At 35.2% G+C, this 27,648-nt stretch overlaps 4 protein-coding genes and 1 pseudogene across 4 annotated transcripts; 2 read left to right on the forward strand and 3 right to left on the reverse strand.

The window, feature by feature from the left end:
* Positions 1-6,497: 6,497 nt before the first annotated feature.
* LOC111795463 (oxysterol-binding protein-related protein 2B) lies at positions 6,498-12,036 on the forward strand. The gene is made up of 10 exons (XM_087124090.1): positions 6,498-7,232; positions 8,138-8,500; positions 8,623-8,719; positions 9,143-9,558; positions 9,646-9,801; positions 9,888-10,055; positions 10,974-11,114; positions 11,203-11,424; positions 11,520-11,633; positions 11,709-12,036. Exons 1-10 carry the CDS (start codon positions 6,780-6,782, stop codon positions 11,859-11,861), a joined length of 2,283 nt encoding a protein of 760 aa, XP_086980216.1. The 5' UTR covers positions 6,498-6,779; the 3' UTR covers positions 11,862-12,036.
* A 559-nt stretch (positions 12,037-12,595) lies between these two features.
* LOC111796151 (protein NRT1/ PTR FAMILY 6.3-like) lies at positions 12,596-15,374 on the reverse strand. The gene is made up of 5 exons (XM_023678866.2): positions 15,041-15,374; positions 14,860-14,899; positions 14,197-14,768; positions 13,206-13,726; positions 12,596-13,119 (listed from the first exon to the last, which is right to left on the reverse strand). The coding sequence occupies exons 1-5, from the start codon at positions 15,334-15,336 to the stop codon at positions 12,773-12,775; spliced, it is 1,776 nt and encodes a 591-aa protein (XP_023534634.2). The 5' UTR covers positions 15,337-15,374; the 3' UTR covers positions 12,596-12,772.
* A 4,779-nt stretch (positions 15,375-20,153) lies between these two features.
* LOC111795657 (14 kDa proline-rich protein DC2.15 pseudogene) lies at positions 20,154-20,823 on the forward strand (annotated as a pseudogene).
* A 1,811-nt stretch (positions 20,824-22,634) lies between these two features.
* Positions 22,635-24,289, reverse strand: LOC111795690 (L-lactate dehydrogenase A). The gene is made up of 2 exons (XM_023678245.2): positions 23,547-24,289; positions 22,635-23,199 (listed from the first exon to the last, which is right to left on the reverse strand). The coding sequence occupies exons 1-2, from the start codon at positions 24,153-24,155 to the stop codon at positions 22,756-22,758; spliced, it is 1,053 nt and encodes a 350-aa protein (XP_023534013.1). The 5' UTR covers positions 24,156-24,289; the 3' UTR covers positions 22,635-22,755.
* A 309-nt stretch (positions 24,290-24,598) lies between these two features.
* LOC111795691 (autophagy-related protein 8f) lies at positions 24,599-27,164 on the reverse strand. Its single transcript, XM_023678246.2, has 6 exons — positions 26,977-27,164; positions 26,490-26,531; positions 26,336-26,391; positions 25,854-25,906; positions 25,079-25,197; positions 24,599-24,824 (listed from the first exon to the last, which is right to left on the reverse strand). Exons 2-6 carry the CDS (start codon positions 26,524-26,526, stop codon positions 24,733-24,735), a joined length of 357 nt encoding a protein of 118 aa, XP_023534014.1. The 5' UTR covers positions 26,527-26,531; positions 26,977-27,164; the 3' UTR covers positions 24,599-24,732.
* Positions 27,165-27,648: the final 484 nt, after the last annotated feature.

Genomic DNA, 27,648 nt, shown 5'->3' on the forward strand with positions numbered 1-27,648 from the left:
TACCCCTTCATAAACACAATAATGATTTACATGTTTCAAACCTAACCTCCTATCCTCTAACAACCATTCTTTTTTAACCCGTGCTTATTAATAGAACATAAACTCTTATTTCAATGGAAACAGTGTTTCATACTTATAAATTTATGATTTTTCTTTTAATTAACGACAGTAGAGTTATCTGGCATGCATTCCTGGCAATATATATATATATATATATATATATAAGATTTTTTTTTCGAGGATAGTTATTATGGCAGTTGGATTGTGTGGGTTACTCAAAATAATAATAATATTTAATTTATGGAAAAAGAAATAATTAATGCGCATGAAAGTGGTAAAGGGGCCTAAAGTACTAAGGACATAATAATTGTGTATTTGAATAACACAATATTTAATATGTCCAAACCTGTAGCATCAATTAAGGAGCTTCATAAAATCCCACCCCATTTAATATATTAATTAACCACTTCAAAATTCACTACAGACACTTGCATTTTACATAATACTTTTACCTAAAAAAAATAAAAGTTTTAGTATTAAAAAATATTCTATAGCAATTATGACGACATTATTACATCTAATAATTCTAATCATGATTAATTTCTACAAAAAAAAAAAAAAAAAAACATATGATTTTAATTTTATCATTAGTTGTGTACTTTTTTTTTCCTATACAATACTGTCTCTTCGACATGATTATATATCTCATAATACTATATAAATAAACTAAGTTTTAATCTAGTATGATATATTTGAATTATCAATAATATTATATAATTAAATTGAAAAATATGAAAATTTAATTTCATAAATAAATAAATAAATAAGTTGGTAGAAAATGGTAGGAGGCAAGTGGATGTTTGTTAGGTTTTAAATTTCATTTCGCAATGTATGATATTTACCTCTCATCAACCCCTTTTCTAATGCCTATTTTCCTCCAATTTTAGGTTAAAAAAAAAAAAAGTCTAAATTCAATTACCATTTGGTTGGGCCTTGAAGCTGGTCCATTGGGCTTTCATATGAAACTGGGCCTTGAGCTTTTCACTTTGATTTTTTATGGTAATTTTCCTAGAAATCACTATATTTATATTAATAAAAATATATTTGAAAAAAGTCATATATGTACAATTTTATTTATTTAATTTTTTTTTTTTTTGACATGAATTAAATGATCGTTATTGGGAGAATGAGATATATGGCAAAATTCAAGTAAGCAAATGGCCATCGGATATTTCTTTATAAACTCGAGGAAGATTTGGGGTTTGAGAGAGACATAGGCAAACATATGATTATATAAGATTTCACAGAAACATTTCTTATAAAAGTGTAGAAACCTCTCCTTAACATACACGTTTTAAAACTATGAAATTGATAATAAGCCAAAGTGAATAACATTTGTTAGTAGAGAGCTTGGGACGGTGTAAAGCACTAGTCGTGAAACTATATCATATACCTTTCTTTCTCTCTCAACAGCCCTTTCTCTCTCTTCCCTAGCTTTTTTTTCTCTCTGTTTAAAACTTTAAGGGCACTTTTCATGGAATAAAAAAATGGCCCCATCTTAGATTTGAAGTAGATTGGATTAACAAAGCTTTAATGCTCTTTGATCCTACCATCTCTATTACTTTTGTTGTTCAAACCCAATTATTGAAAAAAAAGTGACTTTTTAACTTTGAATCCTTCCTATAATAAAACGAAATTTAATGTTTTATGTTGTATCAAACTCTACCTTTGATCAAAAGGTATCATATAACATGAAGATGCAACAAAATTATATGGGACCGAAATCGCTTCGGTCAAAATATTCAATAGGTTTGTGCATATGCATGTCTCACTCCTTTAGATAATGGATTCTTTAAACCCTTGAACAACGGCTTTAAAGAGCCTCATCTTTCTTGTCAATGATTTCTTACTCTTTTTCTTTAGCTCTTTCAATCTTTTTTGGAATGACCCATTATCCTAATTCAAGAATAATAGGCAATCATTTTGGTACGCCTAACTTAGGACCCCAAAATTTGTGTCCTTTCTTGAAATTGAGGTTGTTTTTTTTTTTTTTTCATGAACATGTATTTATGTTTCAAATTAATCCAAAAATAAAATTTATGATTTTTAAAAAATGAAGATGTAAAAGAAAAGTATCTTTTGGGAAATGAGTATTGTTTTCTTTTTTTTTTTTTTTTTTTGAAAAAATAATTCACAAATTCTTTAAAGATTTTTGTGTTTTTAATTATTTAGTATTAAAAAAAGGGGGAAATGAAAAAAAGAAAAAGAAAAAAAAAGGGGAAATGGAGCCATAATTGGCGCCTGAAACAGTGTGTGTACGGCACGTGCAGAGGGGGGCATTACAAAATCATCAGCTTGGGCTGCTTCACCCTCTGAATTTGGCTTTAAAGACCAGTCAAACCCCTCTTGATAAGGACCCTTCCTTCCTTTACCCTCCTCTCCTTTCCATTTATTCGTACGTATAATTATATATATATATATATATATATAGCTAATAGATATTGTCTGTTTTGACTCGTTATGTATTGTTATTAATTTTACGATTTTAGAACGCATATGTTAAGAAGAGATCGTGAAAGATTGGATTTATGCATGAGAGAAAAGGGTTAGATTTGAGTTTTTATGGAAAGGCATGCATGTCCTTTTGTACATATATGTATGCATACAACATTTAACAGAGTGCAACAAAAGAAAAACAAAAAGGACCTGAGACATTTTGCAGCACACAGAAAGAGAAGACCTTTGGGTGCACACACATGGACCTCCTTTTTACACTCACTCCATTGCTAGCGTATATTAACCGTTTTAATCTGTTACGTATAGTCATCAACCTCACCGTTTTAAAATAAGAATTGAGTTCTTTCATTTGGATGTTTTGTAAAAGGAAGATATCTCATTTGACAAATATTATTGTTACATTCCATCCATTTGTTTTACTGTTAAAGTATTGATATAATTAAGCATTTGGGTTTGTTGATAATTTAACCTATGATATTAGAACATACCATCTTTACCAATTTGAACAGAGTTGAGCAATACTAATCTTAATATTAATAGTATAATCTCTCATAGAAATAAAATATTTAAAAGAAAAAAATGTTCGGGTCTTGAAAGTTACTTTGAACAAATTTCAATCATTCGTGACGTTATTGCATGCGGGAATAATTAGATTAAAAAAAGTTTATAAAATTGCATGAAAGTAAGAGATAATGTATGTTGGCTTTTAATGTGTTTATTACTATTATTGAAACTACATTGGTTTTGGTCAACATTGATACTATTAGCATTCATTGAATCACGTGCATCTGTGGAACAATCTCTATTCCAAAACCCTAGTAACTTTTGACACATCATTAATATATACAAATGTTTATGCTATCTACTCAATACCAACCAAATCTAATGAAATTATACACGACGATATCTTCTTTTAAAAAACAAGAACTTTGATATAATGTTATCTTTATCGGGAAATAAATGTTAACACATTGAAAGGTACGTTGGGCCCGAAATCAATAAATGGTTTATACAACTGCAAATTATGAAGGTACGAGTGGGAGGCACGTGTAATGTCGGTGAGAATTCGAACGATAATAATAATAGGAAAATAGAATAACGAGTAAGGAGAGGGGGCCAGTTGTTGTTGGTGGGTTTGGGTTCCCAGCTGGATGGGTTTAGGGTTAATAGATGGTGGTGTAGACAAATAGTTGATTGTTTGGTACTCTTCAAACATGGATTTGATAGCCCTTTTGTTGCTTTCTTTCCTCAACTCTTTTCTTTCTATTCTTACAATCATTCAATTTGTTTTCTTTCTTTCTTTCTTTCCCTTTTTATGCCTCTATGTTCCGGGTCCGATTCGAGTTTAATGTTTGTTGGATTTAGCTCTGTTAGAGTTTCGAACATTTGTCATCACTCTGTTAAGATTGTTTTAGGACATCTTGTGTGACGATGACACGTTGTTTATTGCTGTCGTCACTTTTTTTTTTATTGTCTAGATCGTGCTTTTTAAATTAGTTTGAATAAAAAAAAAAACATTTTTATCCAGCAAAAATTGTCCGTTTTAATCCGTAAAATATTATTATGAGAATATATCTGACAGATAGTTATGATATTTTTTTAAGATGGTCAACGCTGACCACATTATGATGGCCATTTTTAATAATTATTAGACAAAAGGCTACAAATCTCCTTTAAGAACTTTTGTAAGTTTTTGAAGTGGGTGGTCCTTCCTTCCTCATCATTTTTTTTTTCTTTCTATTTATTTGGATGTGGGATATTCTCAAAGCATTTTGTGGAGTAGAATATTCCAAATTAGAATTAGAATATTACAAAATACATAAGTATATTTGATATCAGATCTTTTCGGTATTCTATTACGACATGATCACGTTACCTACTCTTCAGTTCTTAAGAATGAAGACTATTCCCACAGACCAACACAAATCCTTCCAACATATTTTATCCCCACTTACATGCATCCCATAAAAAGAATTATAAAAGATCGCCCAATATAGAATGATTCAAATAAAACATGTTTAACCATGAAGTTACTGTGATTGAGTCACTAGAAAGAAAGAAGCTTTTTTTTCTTTTAAGTTTTTCTTAGTCATCTTATTCTCAGAATCTCTTTTATTTGGATGTGGTATCGGTTCATTCATATGTCTCTCCTTTATTCAGACATCATAAAGTTACTGTTAAGATTTTGTCTATAATTGTAGCTAGGTTGTAAGACCCTTGAATCTCGAACATCTTAAGTAACTCTATAACCAAGTTATTGGATCATGCAAAGAGAAATTATTCGATCACGTGGCACTATTAAGTAAAAAAATAAAAAAAAATAGAGAGAAAGTAGAAGCAATATAGCATGGGGCTATGTTGATAAAGAGTGTGTATACATTGATATAAAACTATATATTATATAATTCACATAATATATTGATACACCTAATTTCCCATACTTGATTTGCTCCTTTGTTTCCCTCTCTCACTCATCGCTTTACCCCCACATATTTTTATTATATTTTGACACAACTTTTCCATCTCTAACCCCACAAATATTTATATTTTCAAATCCAGTACCATATCAAACCATACATTATTTATATCAACCTAAACACGTCTTCTCCTATGTAGCCCCACAAACATTTATATCTTTCAAATTTAATACCATATAAAACTCCTTACCTCAACCCAATTCCGGGCCTCGAACCCTTTCCCTCCTTTCAAATCACATTCCTTTATTTTTTTTTTTTATTTAAAAGAAAAAAAAAGTGAAATAGAGGGGAAGTTATATATATTATATAGATAATGATAAGAAGATAATGGGGTTATGAATCTGAGCTGTCGATCACGCGTGGCGTACACAACATTGGTCGACCCTCCACTGTCACAATTCCACGTGGTCATCCTATTATTTTTGTAATAAAAATAAAATTAAAGCTACAAATTTTAAAAATAATTAAATAAAAGTTTGTAGATTATAAATTGCATAAGGAGTTGAAATCTACCTCGTTGCAAAACTTTGTTGTATCCACCGTTGGGTCGCTTTCACCATACCAATTCTTTGACCAAATCCTCACTCTCTTCCATCCATTTGTGTTTCGTGTGGGTCAACACATAAATTAGATGGTCGAGTCGGTGAGTCCATCTACTCGACGAACTCTATGTTCTCTATGCCTTGAAGATTATCGTGTTAATTCTAATACCTATAACTCGTTGAAGAAATCATAATCATACGAGACAAATTGATCGACTTAACTCATTAAAATATTATTATTATTATTGATCTAAAAATTCAAAATTCAAAATTTTCATTCTAAATATATAATCATTTTTAGTATAAATATTATTTAATTTAATTTATTTTTGAAATAAGGAGTGAAATTTGAAGGCGAATTAATTTTTGTGTGTTTTGAGAATTTTGTTTTGTTTGGGTATTCACATGCGATGCATCGTAATTTATGTTCATCTGACAATCAATCTACTGAACCAAAAAGTGAAACAAAATAAAAATAAATGACCCATAAATATTATTATTATTATTAATAAAAAGGACTGGATTAAACAGTCAACTGGTTCCCAAAATATATATATACTCTTTTTATTTATTTTCATTCAAAAAAAATTAATTTATTTTTATCGTTTAGAATTTAGATTCGACACCCGATAACTTTTGCATTTGCATGTTGTATGTCACTTAATTTTTAAATATTTAATAGTATTTAAAATTTTAATTTTTTAAATATAATATTTTTTTTATGGGATAATAATCTAAATCTTTACTTGGTAATTTTGAAAAAGTCTAACCTGTGAAAATTATTTGATTGTTTTTATTAAATATAAAATTAGAGTGGTTAATTTGGAATATTTAATTTGGTATGTAAATGGATATATAAATTAAAGTATTTAAAAAAAAAAAAAAAAATTGGAAGTATTAAATATTGGTTTGGAAAATTGATTCCGTTCCGCCTCCCTTGTTTAATTTACCATCTGCCACGTCCTGCTCCATGTCTCTCTCTGTCTCTCTCTGTTGAGCTGTTTGGTGTATATATAAGTAATCTTCCCCCACAAAAATTACTATATTCTTCGCCATTGATTCCGAGCTAAATCTGCTACGGGGAGCCTCTCTTACTGTTCTTCTTAACTATAAGCTTCTCTCATTTATGGATTATGGAGATTCTTCTTCTTCTTCTTCTTCTTCTTCTTCTTCTTCTTCCAATTGACCGGCAGATTTGAGAGTTGATGAGGGCTCGAGGGATTCAAATACAAAAGAACAAACTATGAAGGCCAAGGAAATGCACCCTCTTTGTTGCATCTCGGTGGAGAGTTTCGGAATCGGATGCGCCGGCGATGGAGACCAGTCGACTGAGGAGGCTGCTGCGGCGGCGGCTGCTCTCTGCAGGACCAAGAGCATGCCCGCCAGTTTAGCCGCCTTTTCTGATGGATCTCATGCGAATGTTATCAGACGGCCACCGGGATCCAAATCCACAGTCGCTGGAGTTCTTCACAAGTGGACCAATTACGGGAAAGGGTGGAGATCCAGATGGTTTCTTCTCCGTAATGGCGTATTGTCCTACGCCAAGATTCCCCGTCCCGAGAATCTGAATCTTCTTGCTTCAAACAACGACTATCGATTGATCGGAGAGATTTCAAGCAATAGGATCCCGAGGGGAGACGAGAACGGCGGAGGGAGGAGGAAGCACCAAAAAGCGGTGGGAGTGGTTCATCTCAAGGTACATAAAAGAGCTTGAAACGAAATTGTAATTGAAATTAAGAGGAACACGAATTTTGGTTTATTATATGGAAAATTTACACAAAAACAGGATCTGAAATGGTCTGATAATTTGATGATCTGATAAAGTAGGAATGGGATGTGTTTATGCATTTTAGGGATGGCGGTAAAGAGAGAAATAGGTTTTCCGTTATGGGCAACATTTTAGGTTATGTGTTTACCATTCATCACATTTTTAGTTTTGCTTCTCTCTGAAAATAAATCTCTCTCTCTCTTTAGCTCTCCCTCTGAGTCTGAGGCCGACTCTGATTTTGCCAGATACTCAGGGGGAGGGGGCATTGAAATCTGAGCTTAAAGCAAACGCGTGAACCACAGGTTTAAACCATTGTTCATCATATTTCTTCCAGCATTTACTCTCTCTTTCTCTCTCTCTTATCTGGGTCATCCTCTGATGAACTTAATTGCAATTTTTTCATAGCTTTTTAACTGCTTGTTCATGTCGAGTGGGTCACATCCACAGGTGGATTAGGGGGCCATTTTATGTTTTTGGTGATGCTTAGGGTTATTATTCATCACAACTCATTGTTGCTCTCCTTTTCTACTGTCTTGAAATCATCATTTTTTTTTTTTTTTTTTTTGTTGGATTTGAAATCTCCAACCTTATTTATCTTCCACTCAAATTCTACCCTGAATTTCACCTTTTCCCTCTTTTCTTTTACTGTTTCTGAGCTTGATTTGAAGAGTTTAAGCGAGTTATTAGGTGGGTTGCTAATGAATGTAATCACAAGTGGTGAACTTTTTAGGTAAATTTTGTACTTTCCGGGTGATATCACTGTCCATAATCTTGTGGTTTTTGTTCTTGAATATGCCATTTCTTTTTCTAATGTCTGAAATTTATCAATGCAGATCACATCATTTCGAGAGAGCAAGTCGGATGATCGGAGGTTTTATATCTTCACTGCTACAAAGACTCTTCATTTGAGAACTAATTCAAAGAGTGACCGAGAGGCTTGGATTCAAGCCTTGGCTTCTTCTAGTCGCAGCATATCTCCTCTAACATCGCTGAATTATAATCTCACCACCGTGCCGAGTGATTTATCGGTATCGACTGACCGACTGAAGGAGCGTTTAATTGAAGAGGGAATTGGTGAAACTCTTGTTAAGGATTGTGAACAGATAATGCTGTCCGAATTCTTTGAAATTAGAGGGCAGCTTCAAGTTCTATGTGATGAACGATCTAACTTGCTTGATACAATCAGGCAGTTAGAGGTAAAAGTTTCCTTTTGAAGCCCTTTTCTTCTTAGCGCTCATAGTTAGTATCAATTCTTGTGTGTTATGTATTATTGTGCTACTCATGTGGCTGATATTAGACTTGACCCTGTTATATACAGGCTGCTAGTTTTGAAGCTGAAGCTTCTGGAATGAATGATGGAGAATTTCAACTGATGAAGCATGATCTTTCCTCTGAAGAACGTGGAAAATATAGTGGTTCTTTCTCTTCTTTTTTCTTCCCTTTTTCATTGAAATTTGCTTTATATGCTTGAAATCAATACACTTCAAGGCTTTCAAGCAGAAAATATAGTTTTCTCAGCCTCTTTTTGTTTGGCATTTGGCGCTTGGCTTGTAATTTCATCATATCCAGGGAATTGTTTCTTGTAAGACAGAGCTTCAGTAAAGTATGATGGTCTTGTTAGTTCTCTGTTTTCGTTGAAGTGTTAAAAATTGGGTTGATGTCTATTGGGTGTTTTTAAAATGTAAGATGTAATTTGGAAAAAAATTGCTGGTTAACTGTATTAGTCTAAGTTCTGCATAAAATGTTATAAACTGTAGTGAGTTTATCAAATGAAACGTTGTTGGATGTGCGGTTTGTTTGAAGATTTGATAGATTATTTACTTCTGTCTGGTTTGTAGAATGCAGCACCACGGAATCATCGGATGATATTGAGAAACGAGAGCTCGAGGAGGAGGTTTCAGACGAAGACGAAATGTCCTTTTACGACACCAGAGATTCTTTCTCTGAAAATTCTGTCTATGCCCATGATATCAAGGCTGAAAGTCATCAGCATGACAATGCTGGCACAATGGTTGCTAACATGGAGTTACAGAACAGATACTCGCACGTTCAAAGAAGGAAACGGCTTCCCGTTCCGGTGGAGAAGGAGAAACGAGTCAGCCTTTGGTCAATGATCAAAGACAATGTGGGAAAAGATCTGACAAGAGTGTGCCTCCCTGTTTACTTCAACGAGCCAATATCATCCCTGCAGAAATGCTGTGAAGACATGGAGTATTCATATCTATTGGACCAGGCATATCAACAAGGAAAACAGGTGAGCTTATAAGAAGATAAAAGCTTCCTACAAATCTTGTTATGCATGGAAATCAAAGTAGAATTTGGGGACTTGTATTATGTGCAGGGAAATAGTCTGCAAAGAATTCTGAACGTTGCAGCGTTTGCAGTTTCGGGGTACGCTTCGTCGGAAGGAAGGCACTGCAAACCATTCAATCCTCTGTTGGGGGAAACCTACGAAGCCGATTTTCCAGAGAAAGGATTTCGGTTCTTCTCGGAGAAGGTCAGTATATGGGATAAGAAGCTGTGTAAGTTTATTATGGGATAACTGTGAAAGTAATTGGAAAATGGATGTGTATGTTTATGTAGGTGAGTCACCACCCGACTCTGATAGCGTGCCATTGCGAAGGGAGAGGGTGGAAGTTTTGGGGAGATAGCAACCTTCAGTCCAAATTCTGGGGAAGGTCAATTCAGTTGGACCCTGTTGGAGTTCTCACACTTGAGTTTGATGATGGTGAAATCTTCCAGTGGAGCAAGGTAAAAAGAAAAACAAAATAGATAATATCACACTTTCCCTTTCGGGCTTCCCCTCAAGATTTTTAAAACGCGTGTGCTAGGGAGAGGTTTCCACGCCCTTATAAAAAAATGTTTCGTTCTCCTTCCCAACCGATGTGGGATCTCACAATCCACTCCCCTTCAGGACCTAGCGTCCTCACTGACACTCGTTCCCTTCTTCAATCAATGTGAGACCCCTCAATCCACCCTCTTGTTGGCACACTAGCTCGTGTCCACCCCCTTCAGGGCTCAGCCTCCTTGCTGGCACATCACACAGTGTCTGGCTTTGGTACCATTTGTAACGGCCCAAGTCTACTGTCCACTGCTAGCAAATATTGTCCTCTTTGGATCTTCCCTTTCAGGTTTTCCCTCAAAGTTTTTAAAACGCGTGTGCTAGGGAGAGGTTTCCTCACCCTTATAAAAAATGTTTCGTTCTCCTCCCCAACCGATATGGGATCTCACAATCCACCCCCCTTCGGGACCTAGCTTCCTCATCGACACTCGTTCCCTTCTCCAATCGATGTGGGACCCCTCAATCCACTCCCTTGTTGGCCAACTTGTGTCTATCCCCTTCAGGGCTCAGCCTCCTCGCTGGCACATCACACAATGTCCGGCTTTGATACCATTTGTAACGACCCAAGCTCACCGCTAGCAGATATTGTCCTCTTTGGGCTTTCTCTTTCGGGCTTCCCCTCAAAATTTTTAAAATGCGTCTGCTAGGGAGAAGTTTCCACACCCTTGTAAAGAATGTTTTGTTCTCCTCTCCAATCGATGTGGGATCTCACAGACTGGAGGCTTGGCATTCCGATCAGCATGTGTTCTACTTCATAAGTTCTAGATTTCTTCGAATTTATGTGGTTAGTGAGTGTATCATAAATCTCATTTTATGATTGCTTTTAGGTAACAACAAGTATCTATAATCTCATCCTTGGGAAAGTATATTGTGATCACCATGGAACCATGCATATACGTGGCAATAGGGACTATTCGTGCAACCTCAAGTTCAAAGAGCAATCTTTTCTCGACCGAAATCCTCATCAGGTTCATACTCGTTCATCTGTATCGGATTTTATCCTGTTTTCCTTTAACAGAACTAATTCAAATCTATTCTGCATCTACATCTGTATAGGTTCATGGATATGTTGAACATGTTTCTGGGAAAAAAGTTGCCACGTTGTTCGGGAAGTGGGACGATAGCATGTATTATGTAAATGGTCACGAGAATGTAAATTCAAAGAGTTGTGATGGTGGTACTTTGTTATGGAAAAGCAGTGAACCGCCGCATGATCCGACTCGATACAACTTGACTTCATTTTCGATCACTTTGAATGAGCTGACACCGGGGCTCAAGGTTGAAATCAGTCTCTTACCATATACCCTTCTTTGATTATCTCTAATTGTGATGTATAGCTTTGTCTGATATTGGATATTTGATCATGGATTAAGGAGATGCTCCCTCCCACGGATTCCAGACTCCGACCAGACCAACGACATCTAGAAAACGGGGAGTACGATAAGGCCAATGCCGAGAAGCTACGGTTGGAACAAAGGCAAAGAATTGTACGTCGAGCTCTTCTTTTTGCATGCTTTTTTAAATTTCAACCTGCATGATTCATTGTCGTTCGTGTATTTCAGTCGAGGAAGTTACAAGAGAACGGGTGGAAGCCAAGATGGTTCGAGAGAGAAGGGGAAGATGGACCCTTTAGGTATGCTGGAGGATATTGGGAAGCAAGGAACGCAAGCAAATGGGATGATTGCCCAGACATATTTGGGGAATTGAATCATTAGGAGGATTCTGGATATTAATGATATGTGTATTGTTGTACGGCCATTCTTTTTCATATTTTGAAGGTATAATGTTTGGGGGAGAGGGGTTGGGTCGTCCATTGATTAGCTCTGTTGTAATCTCTTCCAAATGCAAAATGCAAAAAAAAAAAAAAGGGACAATAATTGATCTACCAAATCTTGCTTCCCAAGTTAGATCCACACCATTTGACCAAAACTTTCAAATATGTCTCACATCTCACCTGGGGGCTACAATTTTTTAAAGCATAACAACCCTCCAGATATGAAGATTCGAAATTATCGATCTTGATCGAAGGAGTATCTATCAATTACCTTTGAACTATGTCGAAGGTATAGTTTTGTATGTCAAGCCTTATAGAACGGAAATTCAACCTAATGAAAGCTGGCGTAAGACTATCATTAAGATACGTTGACTATTATCAAATACTTTTCAACTTAAAGCATAGTTTTAAAACGCTATGTTGTAGAAGGGAACGAAACATTTTTTTATAAGAGTGTGGAAACTTCTTCCTGTCGAGGAAGACCAGGGAAGAAAAGTCCAAAAGAAGACAGACAAACATAGGTGTTAGGTGTTGAGCCGACTTTTGAAATTAGTACTCAGTAAAATGTTTATATAAGTTGCTATAGCTCAAAAAACTAAATTTTTCTTCCCCCACTTCAGATATTATATTAGAGAGTTTGAGAGAAAAAAAAGAAAAAAAATGAAACACCCAAAGTGTTGATATTATATTAGAGAACTTCAAAACGGATTCTCACTTTTCCTTGGCCTTTTGGTACATCAAAAACCTTACAAACTTTACATTATTAGAAAGCAAAGGCCTTCGTAGCTTTTGTCCTTAACAAAAAGCCCACACATAAACAAACAGAAAGTGATAATATATATACATGCATGGCTATGCATGGGAAGATGGCCCATAGTCCTCCAATTCAACCCCCTGCTCAGCCAACCTCTTGTCCTTGTACACATACCACTTTGCACAAAACAAAAACACCACCAAATTCAACACACTCAAAATTGCCAATAGCCAATAGAAATCATAGAGCTTCCCTGCATTAAGGTTGTCTGGAATCCATGGCTTCCCATTTTCTGTCACTTTTCCCACAATTGTAACCAGCAATGAGCTGAAGAAAAACCCTAAAGAAAGTGTGCTCAAGAACAGCCCTGTGCTCATTGTCTTCATCCCTTTAGGACACTCCCTTAGGAAGAAATCCAATTGCCCCATGTACGTGAATGCCTCACCTACAAACATCAACAAAATTCAACCTTTTAACATCAAAGCTAAAAACTTTAAGCAAGGGCTGCCAATTGCTCCCTTCTTCACTCACCTGATCCCACTATTAAAAATTGCGGCGACAACCAAAACACACTCAATGGCACCTCCGCCAGCGGCTTGTCCACCAATCCATGTGCCTCCACCACCCTCAGTCGCTTTATCTCCGTCAGCGCCGCGGCGATCATGGCAATTATTGATAGAACCAAGCCGACCCCGACACGCTGCAGCGGAGAGAGACCTTGTGGATTCTTCAAAACCCTCGACGCTACTGGGACGATGAATCGGTCGTAGATCGGGACCGTTAAGAGGATGCTGGCGACGAAGAAGGCAGTGAGGGAGGCTGCTGGAATTTCGAAGGATTTTCCGACGTGTCGGTTCATGGTGGTGGCTTGTGACACTGAAAACGTGGTCATTTGGGCATAGACTGTCCAGAAAATAATGGTGGTTGCCCAAATTGGTAACATTCGAAGAACTAATTTAACTTCCTCAATGTCAGTTAGGGTTGATAACGTCCACTTGTTCACTACATTGCCAACAATTTCTTCGTCCTTGATCGCCGCCTTATCCAAAAACCTGCCCCAAAAAACAAAACATTCCGATTATCTTGGAAATTTAGCTCAAATTGGAACTTGGGTTGGATCAAAGTTTGAAACTTTTTTCAAACCCATGAGACAAAAATAAAAATTTGAATTAAAAATGGGAAATTCAAAGCAGAAATTTGAATTAAAAACTTTTTTCATTTCTTAATTTTGATTCTTTTTCACAACTTGCAGACTCAATCAATTTAATAATATAATAATAATATTATTATAGAAAATATTTTTTGTCGTAAGCTTGTCTGCTTGAATTATTTTGGGTAATATATGGTTGGAAAATGTATTGGAAATGGACTAAACTATGTAATAATTGTCACTTCCATAATGTTTAGAAGTAAAATGATTTGAATATTTTTATCATATTATACCAACTATATTGACTATATTACTAATATTGATTGTAGCATTAAACTTTATTCAATGGTTAAAATACGTAGAAAAACCAACCTGAATTGCTTGGAGCGAGGAAGCTTCTGCTTCTTCTTCCCAGATCCATCTACAGCGTCTTCGATTTGGAACAACAACGACGAATCCGATGGCAAATCCAGCTTCCTCTTCTTCCATGCGGCGACAAACACGGCGGCGATCTGTGTCAACGGGCTACCGACCAATTTCTTGAACCGGTAGCGTCGAGTCCCCATCAGGAAGATAGCCAAGCCTAACACAATGGCACAAGCACATATCCCATATCCCCATTGCCTGCCCCAGTTGTCTTGAATGTAAACAAGGACTGTCACAGCTGCAAGTGACCCAAGGCTTATCAAGAAGAAGAACCAGTTGAAGAAGTTGGACATTTTTATTCTCTCCTCTTTGTCTGTCTCGATAAATTGATCGGAACCAAACCCCGATACGCTCGATTTTAGGCCGCCGGTGCCGAGCGCCGTTAAGTATAATGCTGTGTGGAGAATTGCTAGCTGCTTGCTGTCAGCTGGAATGCATGGGGTGGTTGATAACGCCGGCGAACATTTTGGTGGTCGGAGACTTGGAATTATGGTGGAAATTGTCAAGAGAGTTACACCCTAATGCAATAAAATTTTGATTTAAGCTTATTTAATTTACCACTAATTAATTAAATAATTCTCAAGTAATTAATGATCGATATAATCTTACCATTGCTTGAACCGTTGCGAAAATTGAAATCGTCAGATACCTTCAAGAAAAAAATAGATCAAACCCATTAGAATTAAATAAACAAAATAAAATAAAATTTATTAAAATTTTATAAATGTTGAATGAATAAGCACAAAAATATGGTAGAAAAAATCAATTTTTTTTGAGAAACATCGATTACCGGCCGAGGAAAGTGTCGGCGACAAAGCCACCGAAGAGACAGAGCATGAAGGAGGTTCCGAGGAAGTTGGTGACATCGTTGGCGGCGGCAGCATTGCCCAGATGCATTGTGTCGGTCATATATGTGACCAAGTTGACTGCGATCCCGAGAGTCGTCATCCTCTCCACTGCCTCCGGGCCTAGAATCATGGCAGCGGCGACCCAGCCACCGGTTTTAGCTTTGACGGCGGGCTTGCCGGTGTAGTCCCATGCATCTGGGACAGTTTTATCTTGATCAATTTGGGGGAGGACGCTCATGGTGAGGGTTTTGAGGTGAAGAAATACAAGTATGGGAATGGTATGTGGCGCAGTGGATGAAGATTCTGCAAGGGCCCTGCTGGGATTTTATAGTGCCACCCTCATATGCCTTCGCATTCAATACCCAAATATTCAATTATATTCAATTGTATTCTATTTTTGTTGATTTTTATGTTTTAATGATAATTTTGAGGGCTTTGTGTGGGGATTATACTTTAAATGGGTTGTTTATTCCAATGAACCCAAATATGAAAATCACATAAAATTTGAAGGACAGCTTTGTGAAATGGATTTTGGATAACAATGTCGTTTCACTTAATTAAACACAAACCCATTACTTTAAAATCTATCCTCGATAGATAATGTTTTAGAATCGTGCGACTCATAGCGTAGGGCTCTTACAATCAGTATCAAAGCTAAACACTGAATAGGGTGCTAGCGAGAACGTTGATCCCTAAGGGATAGATTGTGAGATCTCACATAGTTCTCAATAACTAAGCATTTTTTTTTTTAAAGGTGTGGAAACCTCTCCCTAGTTAATTTAAACATATTATCAAATTCATTTTTCTATTCCTACATGACAATTATTGGGTTTTACTTGGCATTTTTTTTTTATATAATTGAATTGAATATTTTTTTATTAATATAAAACTAAATTTGGAGAAGTTTCTTGAATAAGGTGATTTCATTGAGAGACAAGTAAACCCAATTAGTTGACCACCAAAACTATGAACATAATTTTTTGTTTTTGTAGAGAAAATTAGGAACACAATTTCCTTCCCTCTTGAGTTACAAGACATTACTACATGGGATGGGATACAACGTTGACCTTTACAAATTAAACCATCCAATTTTAAAAAAGTTTTTAAAATATTTTCCATATTTTTTAAAAAGGTCACTAATAATAACAAATATTGCTATTTTCAAATGAGACTAATTAAGACTAATATTCTTAATTATAACTTTCATCCAAATTAATATTATTATTATTATTTTTTGGGATTTTAGAGACTGAATTTCTTAGGCACGTTTAATTTATACGATTTTTTTTTCTTTAATAAATTGGTTTTTGTTGGATGTTGGTTCGGTTCAATGAATAGAGAACCAAAAACCAAGACGACACATCGGCCAAGCTGCCCAACTCTCTCTTTCTTATCCAAAGTGAACGACACGTATTTGGACTCACTGAGTTAGGTCGGCGGAAAATATATATGAATAATAATAATAATACCACATTATTAATTTAAAGAAAATAAAACGAAAAACAATTAAGAGATTGTCAATATTTGAAAAATAAGTTGACTTTCTGGGTTATGCACATATCCGCCATTGCAATAGTTTTTTTTATATCATTTATTACAATCATAAATATATATATATATATATATATATATATATATATCATACTCAGTTGGATTTTATTTCTTTTTTTTTTATATATTAAAATTTAACTCGCAATTGGGTATGATATAATTTAAAATATCAATATTTTAAGCTTCGGTATCAAAATTTTCATACTATGCTCTCGTATATTTAACCATATCTCTAATGATTAAAATAACAGAATTTATCGTATAAGAAGTGGTTTTATACCAATATTTAAAAATAAAAAAATAAAAAAAAATAGAAAAATACATATATGGTATAGAAAATTATTGAGTATTTAATAATAATTTGTAATAAAAGAGAGAATTATATAATAACATAACATAGGATGTGTATTAAGGGGAGGGGTTGATATGGACTCACATTAGGAACTTTATTTGGCCTTTTTTTGTTTTGCCTCTTTTTGTGCTCTCAATTTGTGTTTACTTAGTTGACTAAAAAATAATTTATTTATTTATTATATAAGGTTCAATTTTTAAGTCTCATTACTATATAATAAGCATGCTAATAAACTATAATAAAATAATAATAATAATAACAATAAATAAATAAATGAAAGTCTCGAGCATATTCTATTATCTAAAACATTGACATCATCGTATTTCCACACGCATTCAATTTGTAAAACATTGACATCATTGTTGAAAACAACACATCTAACTCTTTTAATCTGTTCGTTTCATTAAAGAAAAATAAAACAAACCAGAAAGAAACAACGACATATATCATTAAACTAAGCATGAAACAGAGAAAAACGGGTCCATATGAATAAGAGAATTTCTTGGTAATCTTTCATGTGCTCCAAGAGCCACCTCTTTAAACCAGAAACAAAGTCAAAGGTTGACCACTGCAAGCCAATGGGCTCCATTGATTTGGCCCCTAAGAGACCCTTTTTTCATAATAGAAGAGAGATAATAAATTAAGAACTAACTAAGGCAGCCGATGGAGACAACATTGCCACTTGTGCTTATGTTAGTTGCCTATTGGTTGGGCTCTTTAATTTGTATAATATATAAATTATGGGTGTATCAACATTTTGAAATTATGTTAGCCACACACATAAAGAATATCAAAATTTGTTCATAGCATGCACATATGATATGGTTGGCAAGTTCTTTGTCAAAGGGAGAGGCAATGATAAGTTATAGTGATGAAAGAGACGCTTAGTTTAAATTATGTGTCAAAAAAACACTCGATATAAGAGCTCAAACACACAACTAGCAGATATTGTCCGTTTTAGCCCATCATGTATCGTTGTCGGTCTCATGATTTTAAAATGCTTTGTTTCCTTCTTCCACCGATGTGGGATCTCACACTTTCTTTATAACATACGTATAAATTAAACCTATTTGAAAGGCCAATGATAATAAGTTGGATTTGGCTCTTGATATTCTATTTATCCAATTTCGATATCATTCCTTTTAATTGCTATTAACATGATGATGACGACATTGTTACTACTAATGATTAAAAATTGTGATGGGAAGTCAAAATAACACTAAATTAATAAAACTATGTAGAAGAAGAAACTTAATTAGAAAAATGATGTTATTAAAGATGGTTATAAGGTAATGTATTCAATTCAAATGGAAAAAAAGAGGATTTGTAAATAAAAAAATTGCAATGATTGAAGATTAATTAGTGCATTAATATGATTAATTAATAATTGAGTTCCTAATAAGAGTTTGGAGGAGGGATAAGGAGTAATGCCTATACATGATTTCAAGATGTGCTGGAAATGGGCAAGTCAATTAAGGAGTTGGATAAGCCCTACGGTTTAGGGTCACCTGACTTATTTATTATTATTATTTTATTCTTTTCTATAGCCTCGAGATTTAGGTTTAGGGTTATATGAGATCATCTCGATATCATCCCAATTCATTCGTATACCCTTATTTACTCCGGTGTCACAAAAGGAGAAATATTTTTAAAAAATTTAAATGTGTGCCTATTTAATTTATAAATTTTTAATTTTATATCTAATAGATTTCTAATGTATTTATAATTTTTAAATTTAATGTGAGTCGGTGAATTAAAAATAACATTTATGTAAAAAATTTATTATCGTTTTATTCCGTCTCGAGCCCAAATGAGAATTGAACTGGGTTTACAATTGGGCCGAAACTATAACAAGGTGGAGTAAGTTCGGCCCAACAGTTTCAGCTTCATCGGCCCAACACATTTGAGTCATCCCTCTTCTTCCTTAGCTCGTTTCACTCTTCGGCCCGAGAATCTTCGTACCGGTCGTGACGTCATAAATTTTTATTTATTTATTTCAGTTGAAATAGCTAAAATCATTTTTACATAAATAATTAAATGAATGTAATATTCACAATACAAAAGATTTAGCCAAATAATAATATTCAAATTAACATTAATTTTGGAAATTAAAATAGGTAGTTATAAATGTTGTAAAATAAATAATAACAGAGGTATTTAGATAATTAGAAATAATAATAATAATAATCTTAGGCGGCCATTGACAAAAACAACTGGCGGGTCCCCGACAAATTTTATTAAAACGACGTGGTTCTAATACCGCCACGTGCATTGTTAATTATTGTTCTACCTCATAATTTCTTCTCACATGTCCCATGCTATACTTTTAATGATTTATTAATATTAATAATAACTACCTAATTACCGATCTTAACTTCATAACAATTATGGTATTTTGTCTTTTAATTAAGAAAAATACTATGGGTCATGTATTCATTTTTCATAATTATTTTTAAATATAGTAATAATTATGAAAAACATATTATATTTACTTCTTGTAATTTAATTAATATAATGTCTAATTTGGAATATTAAGTTAATTCTTCCCAAATCTACCTCGCAAATTATGATGTATATGTTTCTCCAACATAATTATTCATTGGTTCACGGGAAGGGCTTCCCTTCCAATTAAAAATTTATGTGACTCTCAAACTTGTAATATTAAATTATGTCTATATTTATTTGGGTCCTTTTATTTATTTCTTATGAACGTAGAATCTCATAATCCACTCTTTTTGAGGTCCAACGTCCTTGTTGGCACATCACTCGGAATGTAGCTTTGATACAATTTATAACACTTCAAGCCCACCGCTAGCAAATATTATCCATTTTGGCTTGTTATAGAGAAAAGTCCATCATCCTTACTAACACATTGCACGGTGTCAGGTTCTCATACAATTTGTAACGGTCTAAGCCCATTATAAATGAGAGATTTGTTCCTATACGCAACTGACTCATGTCACTACAAAACAAAAAGAAATGGTAATGGTTTCTTTGCATTCCCATGTTATTGAAAAAGCTCCAAAAACATTGCCTAAAACTTCCAAGCATCTTCAAAGCTGCCAGCTAAAATCCCAAGAGGCCACACATGGGTCATTGATTCATATTATTCCTTCTCTCAACCCTATAAAACCCCCACCCAGCCCCTTCCCATTCTCCCACCACCACCACCACCACCACCAAACCCCTTCAACACACACAAATAAACACCCAAATGGCTTCCAAAGCTACAGCCTCCCTTGCCTTCCTCCTCTCCCTCAACCTCCTCTTCTTCTCCCTTGTCTCAGCCTGCAGCAACTGCTATGTCCCTGCCCCTGTCCCTCCCAAGCCCAAGCCATGCCCTCCCACCACAAAGCCCAGCCCTTCCTCCAGCTATGGAAAGTGCCCAAGGGACACCCTCAAACTCGGCGTATGCGCCAAGTTACTGGGTGGCCTCGTCGACGTTAACCTCGGCAAACCCCCTGTGACCCCATGCTGCACCCTCATTGAAGGCCTTGCTGACCTCGAAGCTGCTGTCTGCCTTTGCACTGCTATTAAGGCTAGCGTTTTGGGTATCAACCTTAACATCCCTGTCTCCCTCAGCCTGCTCCTTAATGTGTGCAGCAAGAACGTCCCCAAGGGATTCCAGTGCTGATCTTGATCAGTCCCATTAGTGTTCTTCGTGAAATTATCTATCACTGTGTGTGTCTTTGAAGCTTCGTTGCATGTTTTAAAATTTATTACAAATTATTATTGGTTGTTTAATTTGGTTATTTTGGTTATTGGTGGTTGTAATTTTCAATATTTGAAATTAAACGATCTATCTCATTTTCTTTTTCTTGAGATTAGGGTTTCTGAATCACTAATATTGTTAATTAAGGCATTGATTTGTGTTAAGCTGAGATTAATTATAGTAAGCATTTAGAACCCATTTGAAAATAGAGGATGAAAAACGAATCCATTCATTAATTACTGTGAACTTTGTCTTTTACTTCTTTACCAGAGTGAAAGGATGTAAAATAAATAACTAGGTTTCTGACATGTCGACAATTGACAGACCGACGTGTAGTTTTGTGATGGAGGGCATGGGCGATGCCTTGGTCTGCATGCATGCAGGTGTGTGATGTACACAGACATCCAGGATCATAATTTTGTCAGACATTCAATTTTTTTTTTTTTTTTTTTGACTGATTCATTAATGGATACTTTTAAAAGATTGTTGGGACTAAATTTATAGAGCAATTTTAAGTTTTACTAAAAATGAGATTTTAAATCCGGACCTTGATGTGATACGTAACGGATTTAAACTACACCGCTAGCAATCTATTTTCTTTGGGCCCAGCGTTCTACTAGCACACTAATCTCACAATTCACTTCCTTTCCACAGTTTTATAAGAGATGTTTTGTTCCCTTATTTAGTCGGTGTGTGATCTCACAATTTACTTTACTTAACGAGTCAAGATAGACAATATTTGCTAACGATGACCTATTCGATATTAAAAAGGGTATAAGTGAGATGAATTGAGAGGTTTAATTTAATAGGTAATCAATCATATGGCCACATATATTAAATGTATCAAATCAGGATTACCCGTGAACTTGTTTTGGCTTTTTATTATTATTTTATTTTTTCCATTTGATCTGTGTGGATCGCACTCAGCAATCTGTTTGTTCATGTTTGACTTCATTCATTTGCATTTCACATTTATGATTATTTCTTTTAAATGATAAATTTTAATTTATTTTTTTTCAATCGATTTTAAAATTATTTTTATATGAAAAAGGGAAAGTTGAAGATATACGAAACCTAATGATAAATTTAAGCATAAAATAAAAACTTTAATTAAAAATCCCACCGACTTTTTTGTGGGAACTTGATATATATTTAAGTTAGGTCAAGGTATTGAATAAGCACAAAAACAAATGCTTTGATAATATCATAAATTCGTTGATGTAAAAATACACAATAATCGAGGTTGTAAAAAAAAAAAGTTAGAGGGCAAATTTAGTCTAAGTGAGATCAAAAAGAATTAAAATTTAAATGTCATCCTTTGAAAAAGTTAGAATTTAGTCTTTACAAGCACGACCCACTTCACACTAGCCGTCACAGTCCACAAGTGAGTTCAATATTTGGATTGTGACCCGTAGCCCGTTCAACCTTGAATCAAAATGCCCACTCCATTTTCGACATTAGATTTGCAAGTTTGAGTATTTATGAAGTCGATACATATGTATAATAATAATAATGCATGCCTAAAAAATTCTATATAGGTAGAAGTAATACTTAAATGAATAGAAGCCAAAAAGATAATTTTATATCCCACTAGCTTATTGCATGTGACTACACAGTTTGTTTCCAATATTTTTAAAATTCATTTTTTTTTCAATTTTCTTGGAATCCAAAAATAAAAGTATTAATATGATATTTCTGTAACTTTTAACTAAGTTGTCCTAATTAATTTGAACCCTAGATTTGAAAATGAATGTTTGAATGGGTATAAGCTGAGAAACCTGACACCATGTCATGTGAGAATATAACATACTAATATATGAAGTAGGGTTTTATTTATTTATTTTATTTTTGAAGTTTTACTAAAGTAAAAAATAATAATAATTAAAATCTATATAATGACCTACACGTTCATAATCCATGGTTAGCACAACAACCCATCAAAATATATCATCAAAATACATTCATATCATCACAACAACCCATCAAAATATATCATAAAAAACATTCATATCATCATCCATGGTTACCAAGTGCTGAAGTTTTCAAATCCCCAACTCCGATTGCACCTGCAAGATGGTGTTGGCCGAGTCCTGCAGCCGCCGCATCTCCTCCGTGGTTAGATGCACATTGGTAATCCCCAATACTCCGCCTCTCCCTAGCCGTGCGGGCAGGCTGAGGAACAGGTCGCCACCATCAATGCCGTAGAACCCTTTTGCCAGGACGGATACAGGGTGGATCCTCTGTTGGTCTCGAAGGAGCGATCGGGCAAGGCTTGCCACCGAGTACCCGATCGCCCATGACGTGTAGCCCTTTAGGCGTATTACTTCGTACGCCCCCCCTATCACCTCTTTGTGGATGTTCTCTAATGTTTCCTTCTCGTACGCAATTTGTTGGCTCTTTAGAAAGCTTAGTATTGGCACCCCGCCCACGCTTATGCTTGACCATAGCGCCACTGAGCTGTCGCCGTGCTCCCCCACTATGTATGCCTTCAAACATATATGAGATCCCCTTTTTTTAGCATCATGATCTAAATATCAATGCTAGTTTGTAGAAATTCATCTACTGTTTCAATTCAAGGTTTTTCAATTATGGAGCGTGAGTTGCCAGAAATTAGGAATTTCACTTTCCAAATTTCATGGAAGTTTTTAGAATCATCGAATTCATTTTCCTCAACTTCTCCCACGGATTTCTTCAGTGTCAAGCTTACTACCAGCCATGTTTTACATCAATCGACCGAAAACGATAAAATCAAAACTACTTCGACAACAGCAAACCAACAATAAGGCACTAATCGATTCAAAAAGGTTGAAGAAATGTTGATCGGAGAACTGACCTGAACATCCTGAGCGTTGACGTCGAGATGATCGGCAATGAGAAACCTAAACCTAGACGAGTCCAGATTCGTTCCTGATCCAATAACTCGATTCGAGGGAAAACCAGAGAGCTTCCAAGCAACATAGGTCAAAACATCCACCGGATTCGAAACGACCAACAATATCGTATCGGGAGAGTACTGAACAAGCGGCGGAACTATTTTCTGAAATAGAGCAACGTTCCTCTGCAGGAGATTCAACCTAGATTCGCCGGCGATCTGACGAGCGCCGGCTGTGACAATGCAAAGATCGGATCCAGCGGTGATAGAGTAGTCGGTGGAGGCGTTGATTTTGGTGCGGGGGAGGAAGGCGGCGGCGTGTTGGAGGTCGAGCATTTCGCCGCGGAGCTTGTCAGGCTTGGCGTCGACGAGGACGAGTTCATCGGCCAAATCTTGAGTGAGGATGGTCTGAGCGATGGCCATGCCGACGTTACCAGCGCCAATAACAGAGATTTTAGTGTTGCCCTTGGAGGTCGATGGAGGAGAGGCGTCAGGGATGGGCTTGAAGAAGGCCTGTGAAAGGTCGAGGCCGCCGGGACCTAAGGCGGATGCTGACGGACTCTTCTGCATTGTGAAAAGGTATGGGGACTGTGATTGGCGGTGCTACTGTTGCAGAGAAGTTGGCGAATCTGAAGTGGGCGATTGCGTAAAGGCGATGAAGAAGAAGAACAAGAAAACGAAGAAGAAGAATCAACGTTTGGGAAAGTTGAAGAACAGTCTCTCCCAGATTTTTCAACGCTCTATCAAAATATTCTTTTGGAGTTGGTGGTTTCACTTTTGATTCATTAGATTGGCTCCTGGTGTGGGTCGCACTCATTATTTTTAGTAAATTTTCCATCCACATTTTCTTGGATTCAATAATTTAAACATACCAATGGCGGTGACCATAAATCTTATCACAATTTCATACAGATAAAATATTTTCAACCATTTTATTATATTTATTAATTTTAAGAGAAGAAACACCCCCACATTAAAAAAAAAAAGAAGGGGAAACGGAGTTACAAAGCCAATATTTGAAGCAGAAATTTTTATTCATTATGTAGAGCTGTACATGATATCACTTGCCAGAATCCTTGAACTGGAAGAACAAGCAGGAAATGGAAGAGGCAGAGAGAACAGAAGAAGAATGAGAGCAATCAGGTCTCTACCACCCAAATGTGTTTTCTCCACTGTAACTTACATACAGAAATCCATCTTCGTCCTTCTTCTCTTCATATATTGCAGACATGATTGCTCCTTAAGATGGAAAAAAGGAATGATTTGCTTGGCAAAGTTGGATAATAACAAGTTCTAAAGATCTTGATTCTTGCGTTTCATACTTGTGTTTTAAGCTTTGGTTGCAAAAACCGATATAATCATAAGACGTTGTCCACAAAACTTTACTAATAATTTTCGAAATCTCTTAAACGAACTTGTTTATGAGATGGACTTTCATTTTCAAAACTGGTCCTAAACATGTCCTACATACATTATAGACAAAAAGGGTGTACCTGTAGGAGGGAGGACGTTGTCCACAAATATAAATATTGCTTTCTCTGGGCTCAATTTGATTCTTTTACGGATGACATAAACAAACTGTCCCACGGTAAGGTCCGCTGGAACTAGGTACCTGCAGTCATTGGGTCAAAGTCTTAGCCCCAGAAAGAGAAAGAAGTAGAAGGCATTGTGAACTGCCAATTTTCCGTTCTCTCCTTGATGATTCATATGCATAAAGGAATTGACAACAAACAAAGCTACGAGAAAGAACGAACACATAATTTTAAAAAGTAAATAAAGCCCCTATGCATTGTTGAGGATTGTTGGGAGAGTAGTCTCACATGGGCTAATTAAGGGGTTGATCATGAGTCTATAAGTAAGGAATACATCTCCATTCGTATGAGGCCTTTTTGGGAAGCCAAAAGCAAAGTCATGAGAGCTTATGCTCAAAGTGGACAATATCATACCATTACGAAGGTTGATTCCTAACATGTATATGTGTGTGTATATTCAGCTCATCAACCATCAAATCAAAAAGAGAAAATTAACTTAAAATGTAGTCATTGAACAAAAATTCCAAAACAGAAGCAAGAAAGTTCAAGTTCATCAGCTAACAATAGCTATATAACACTTTCTTCGATGAAGAGAAATAGACACAGAATACTGTACCAGAAGGTATCTTTTCAAAATTAACTTCGCCTTTGATATAATATAAAAGAAAGATAAAATGCAACAGATGACCGAGATAAAGAAATGTAACAAATGTATAATATTGTTGGTGATTCTTACTTCTTCTTATCAATGCTGGGGATGTCACTATTCTCTGCCTTCTCCACAATAACCTTGAAACCATAAAACAAAAATTATGAACAAGCAGTAACCGATAGAATGTTCAAACAAAATATAACAGATGAACTTCCTTTATTTTGAAACATTTCATTCTTAAAACACACTTCCCTCTGCTTATTAACACTATAAACAACCCATTGCCAAACCGGTAACATTACAATTGAACGCATCCAGTACCCAGGTTTTGGGGAAGAAATCAAAGAACATTATCAATAACTGATTGTTTCCTTGCCAAATGACAGACAGAAAAAGGATGCGGACACCAGATGATAGTTAAAGAATCAGAACAAATTTGAGTACTTGAGAATGAGAAGTTTAATAAAGAACATCAAAGCTTTGACAAAACAATATCTGAACATCAAGTTGACGGTGATAGCCAATAGCCAATCAAATGAAGGTTCTAAAATAAAATCATTTCTTACTGGAATTCTATCGGTGTATTTCTCCCTAATCCTTGCAGCCTCAGCTTTTCTTTTTTCTGGTAAAACAAACAAGGAAATGGAATAAGTTCTTGTCTTACAAAATGGATTTGATTAAATCTCTAGGGAAAAAGAAAAGCATATTATTGAAGACTACCAAGATCATTCTCTTGCTTGAAGTAGCTCTTAGCCATCAGTCCTGAAATTACAATCCACGAAAGTCAGACTCGTTTAATTTTACAAGAAGCAACCACAGAATTTATGAAAATCTTGGAAAAGCAGCAAGCAAGGCAAAAAATATGAACATTACAAACAATCCCCAACAATAACAAGCTAAAAACTCGCACTGTTAATGCGATAAACATAATCGTGACAGACAAAATAGCCTCAACAATTTAAGTTAAAACCACCAAGAATTTCACTACTCCGCTAAATTCGACAGCCCAACAAACTTTTACAACTCTCCCGATCAACAAACAACAAGAAAAAGAAACCAATAACACGAAATTAAACTCAAGGAGTCGGATTCAAACATTCAATCAACGAATAACGAAATAGAAACTCGGCAGATTGTCAAGTAACCATGGAATTAAGAGAAGAACTAACGAACATAACCAACGATCATCAAGGGGAAAAGAACAAACCTAGAAGGGAGTTGAGCAAAATTAATCGATGAGCGAAGCCAGGTGAGAGTTAGAAACGGAGCCGAATATCTCGGAAATGGTTTCTGGGCGAGAATTTTGGGAATGGAGATTGGAGTGAATAACAGATAAAAGAGAGGGAGAGAGAAGCCTTCACCGTGGCGTTGCTTCGGTGTTCAATAAATGTTTCATATTTTTAAAAGCCTTCATCCGATTGTGATATTCAACTATTAATCATAATTTAATATATTAATTATCAAATTAAAACAATTAATACAGATATTATTTAGCAAATTTTCAGGGCAGTCGCTCACACGCTCTCTGTCGAATATAAATGTAAATTAATTGTGATTTGATCATTCATAGTCTATAAATGGTGAAAAATAAATATCGCTCAATATTTATAATTATGCGAATAAATATTGGTATGAAAAATAAAGTTTGGTAACAATAAATAAAAATAATTTTTAATGTTTTTTTTTTTTTTACTAATTGTCACATATTTGGAATTTTAAAATTTAAAATGTAATGAAGTCAACATTAATAAAATAGTTAAAGGAGAGGACTTTTTTTTATTTTATTCTTCCAAATTTGGTGTGTATGTGCATCATTATATATGCATAGCACAAAATAATAATAATAATAATAATAAATATTAGTTAATTGAGAAAATAA

The sequence above is a fragment of the Cucurbita pepo genome, chromosome 5, assembly GCF_057944985.1.
Source record: "Cucurbita pepo subsp. pepo isolate OVF chromosome 5, ASM5794498v1, whole genome shotgun sequence".
NCBI classification, from domain to species: Eukaryota; Viridiplantae; Streptophyta; class Magnoliopsida; order Cucurbitales; family Cucurbitaceae; genus Cucurbita; species Cucurbita pepo.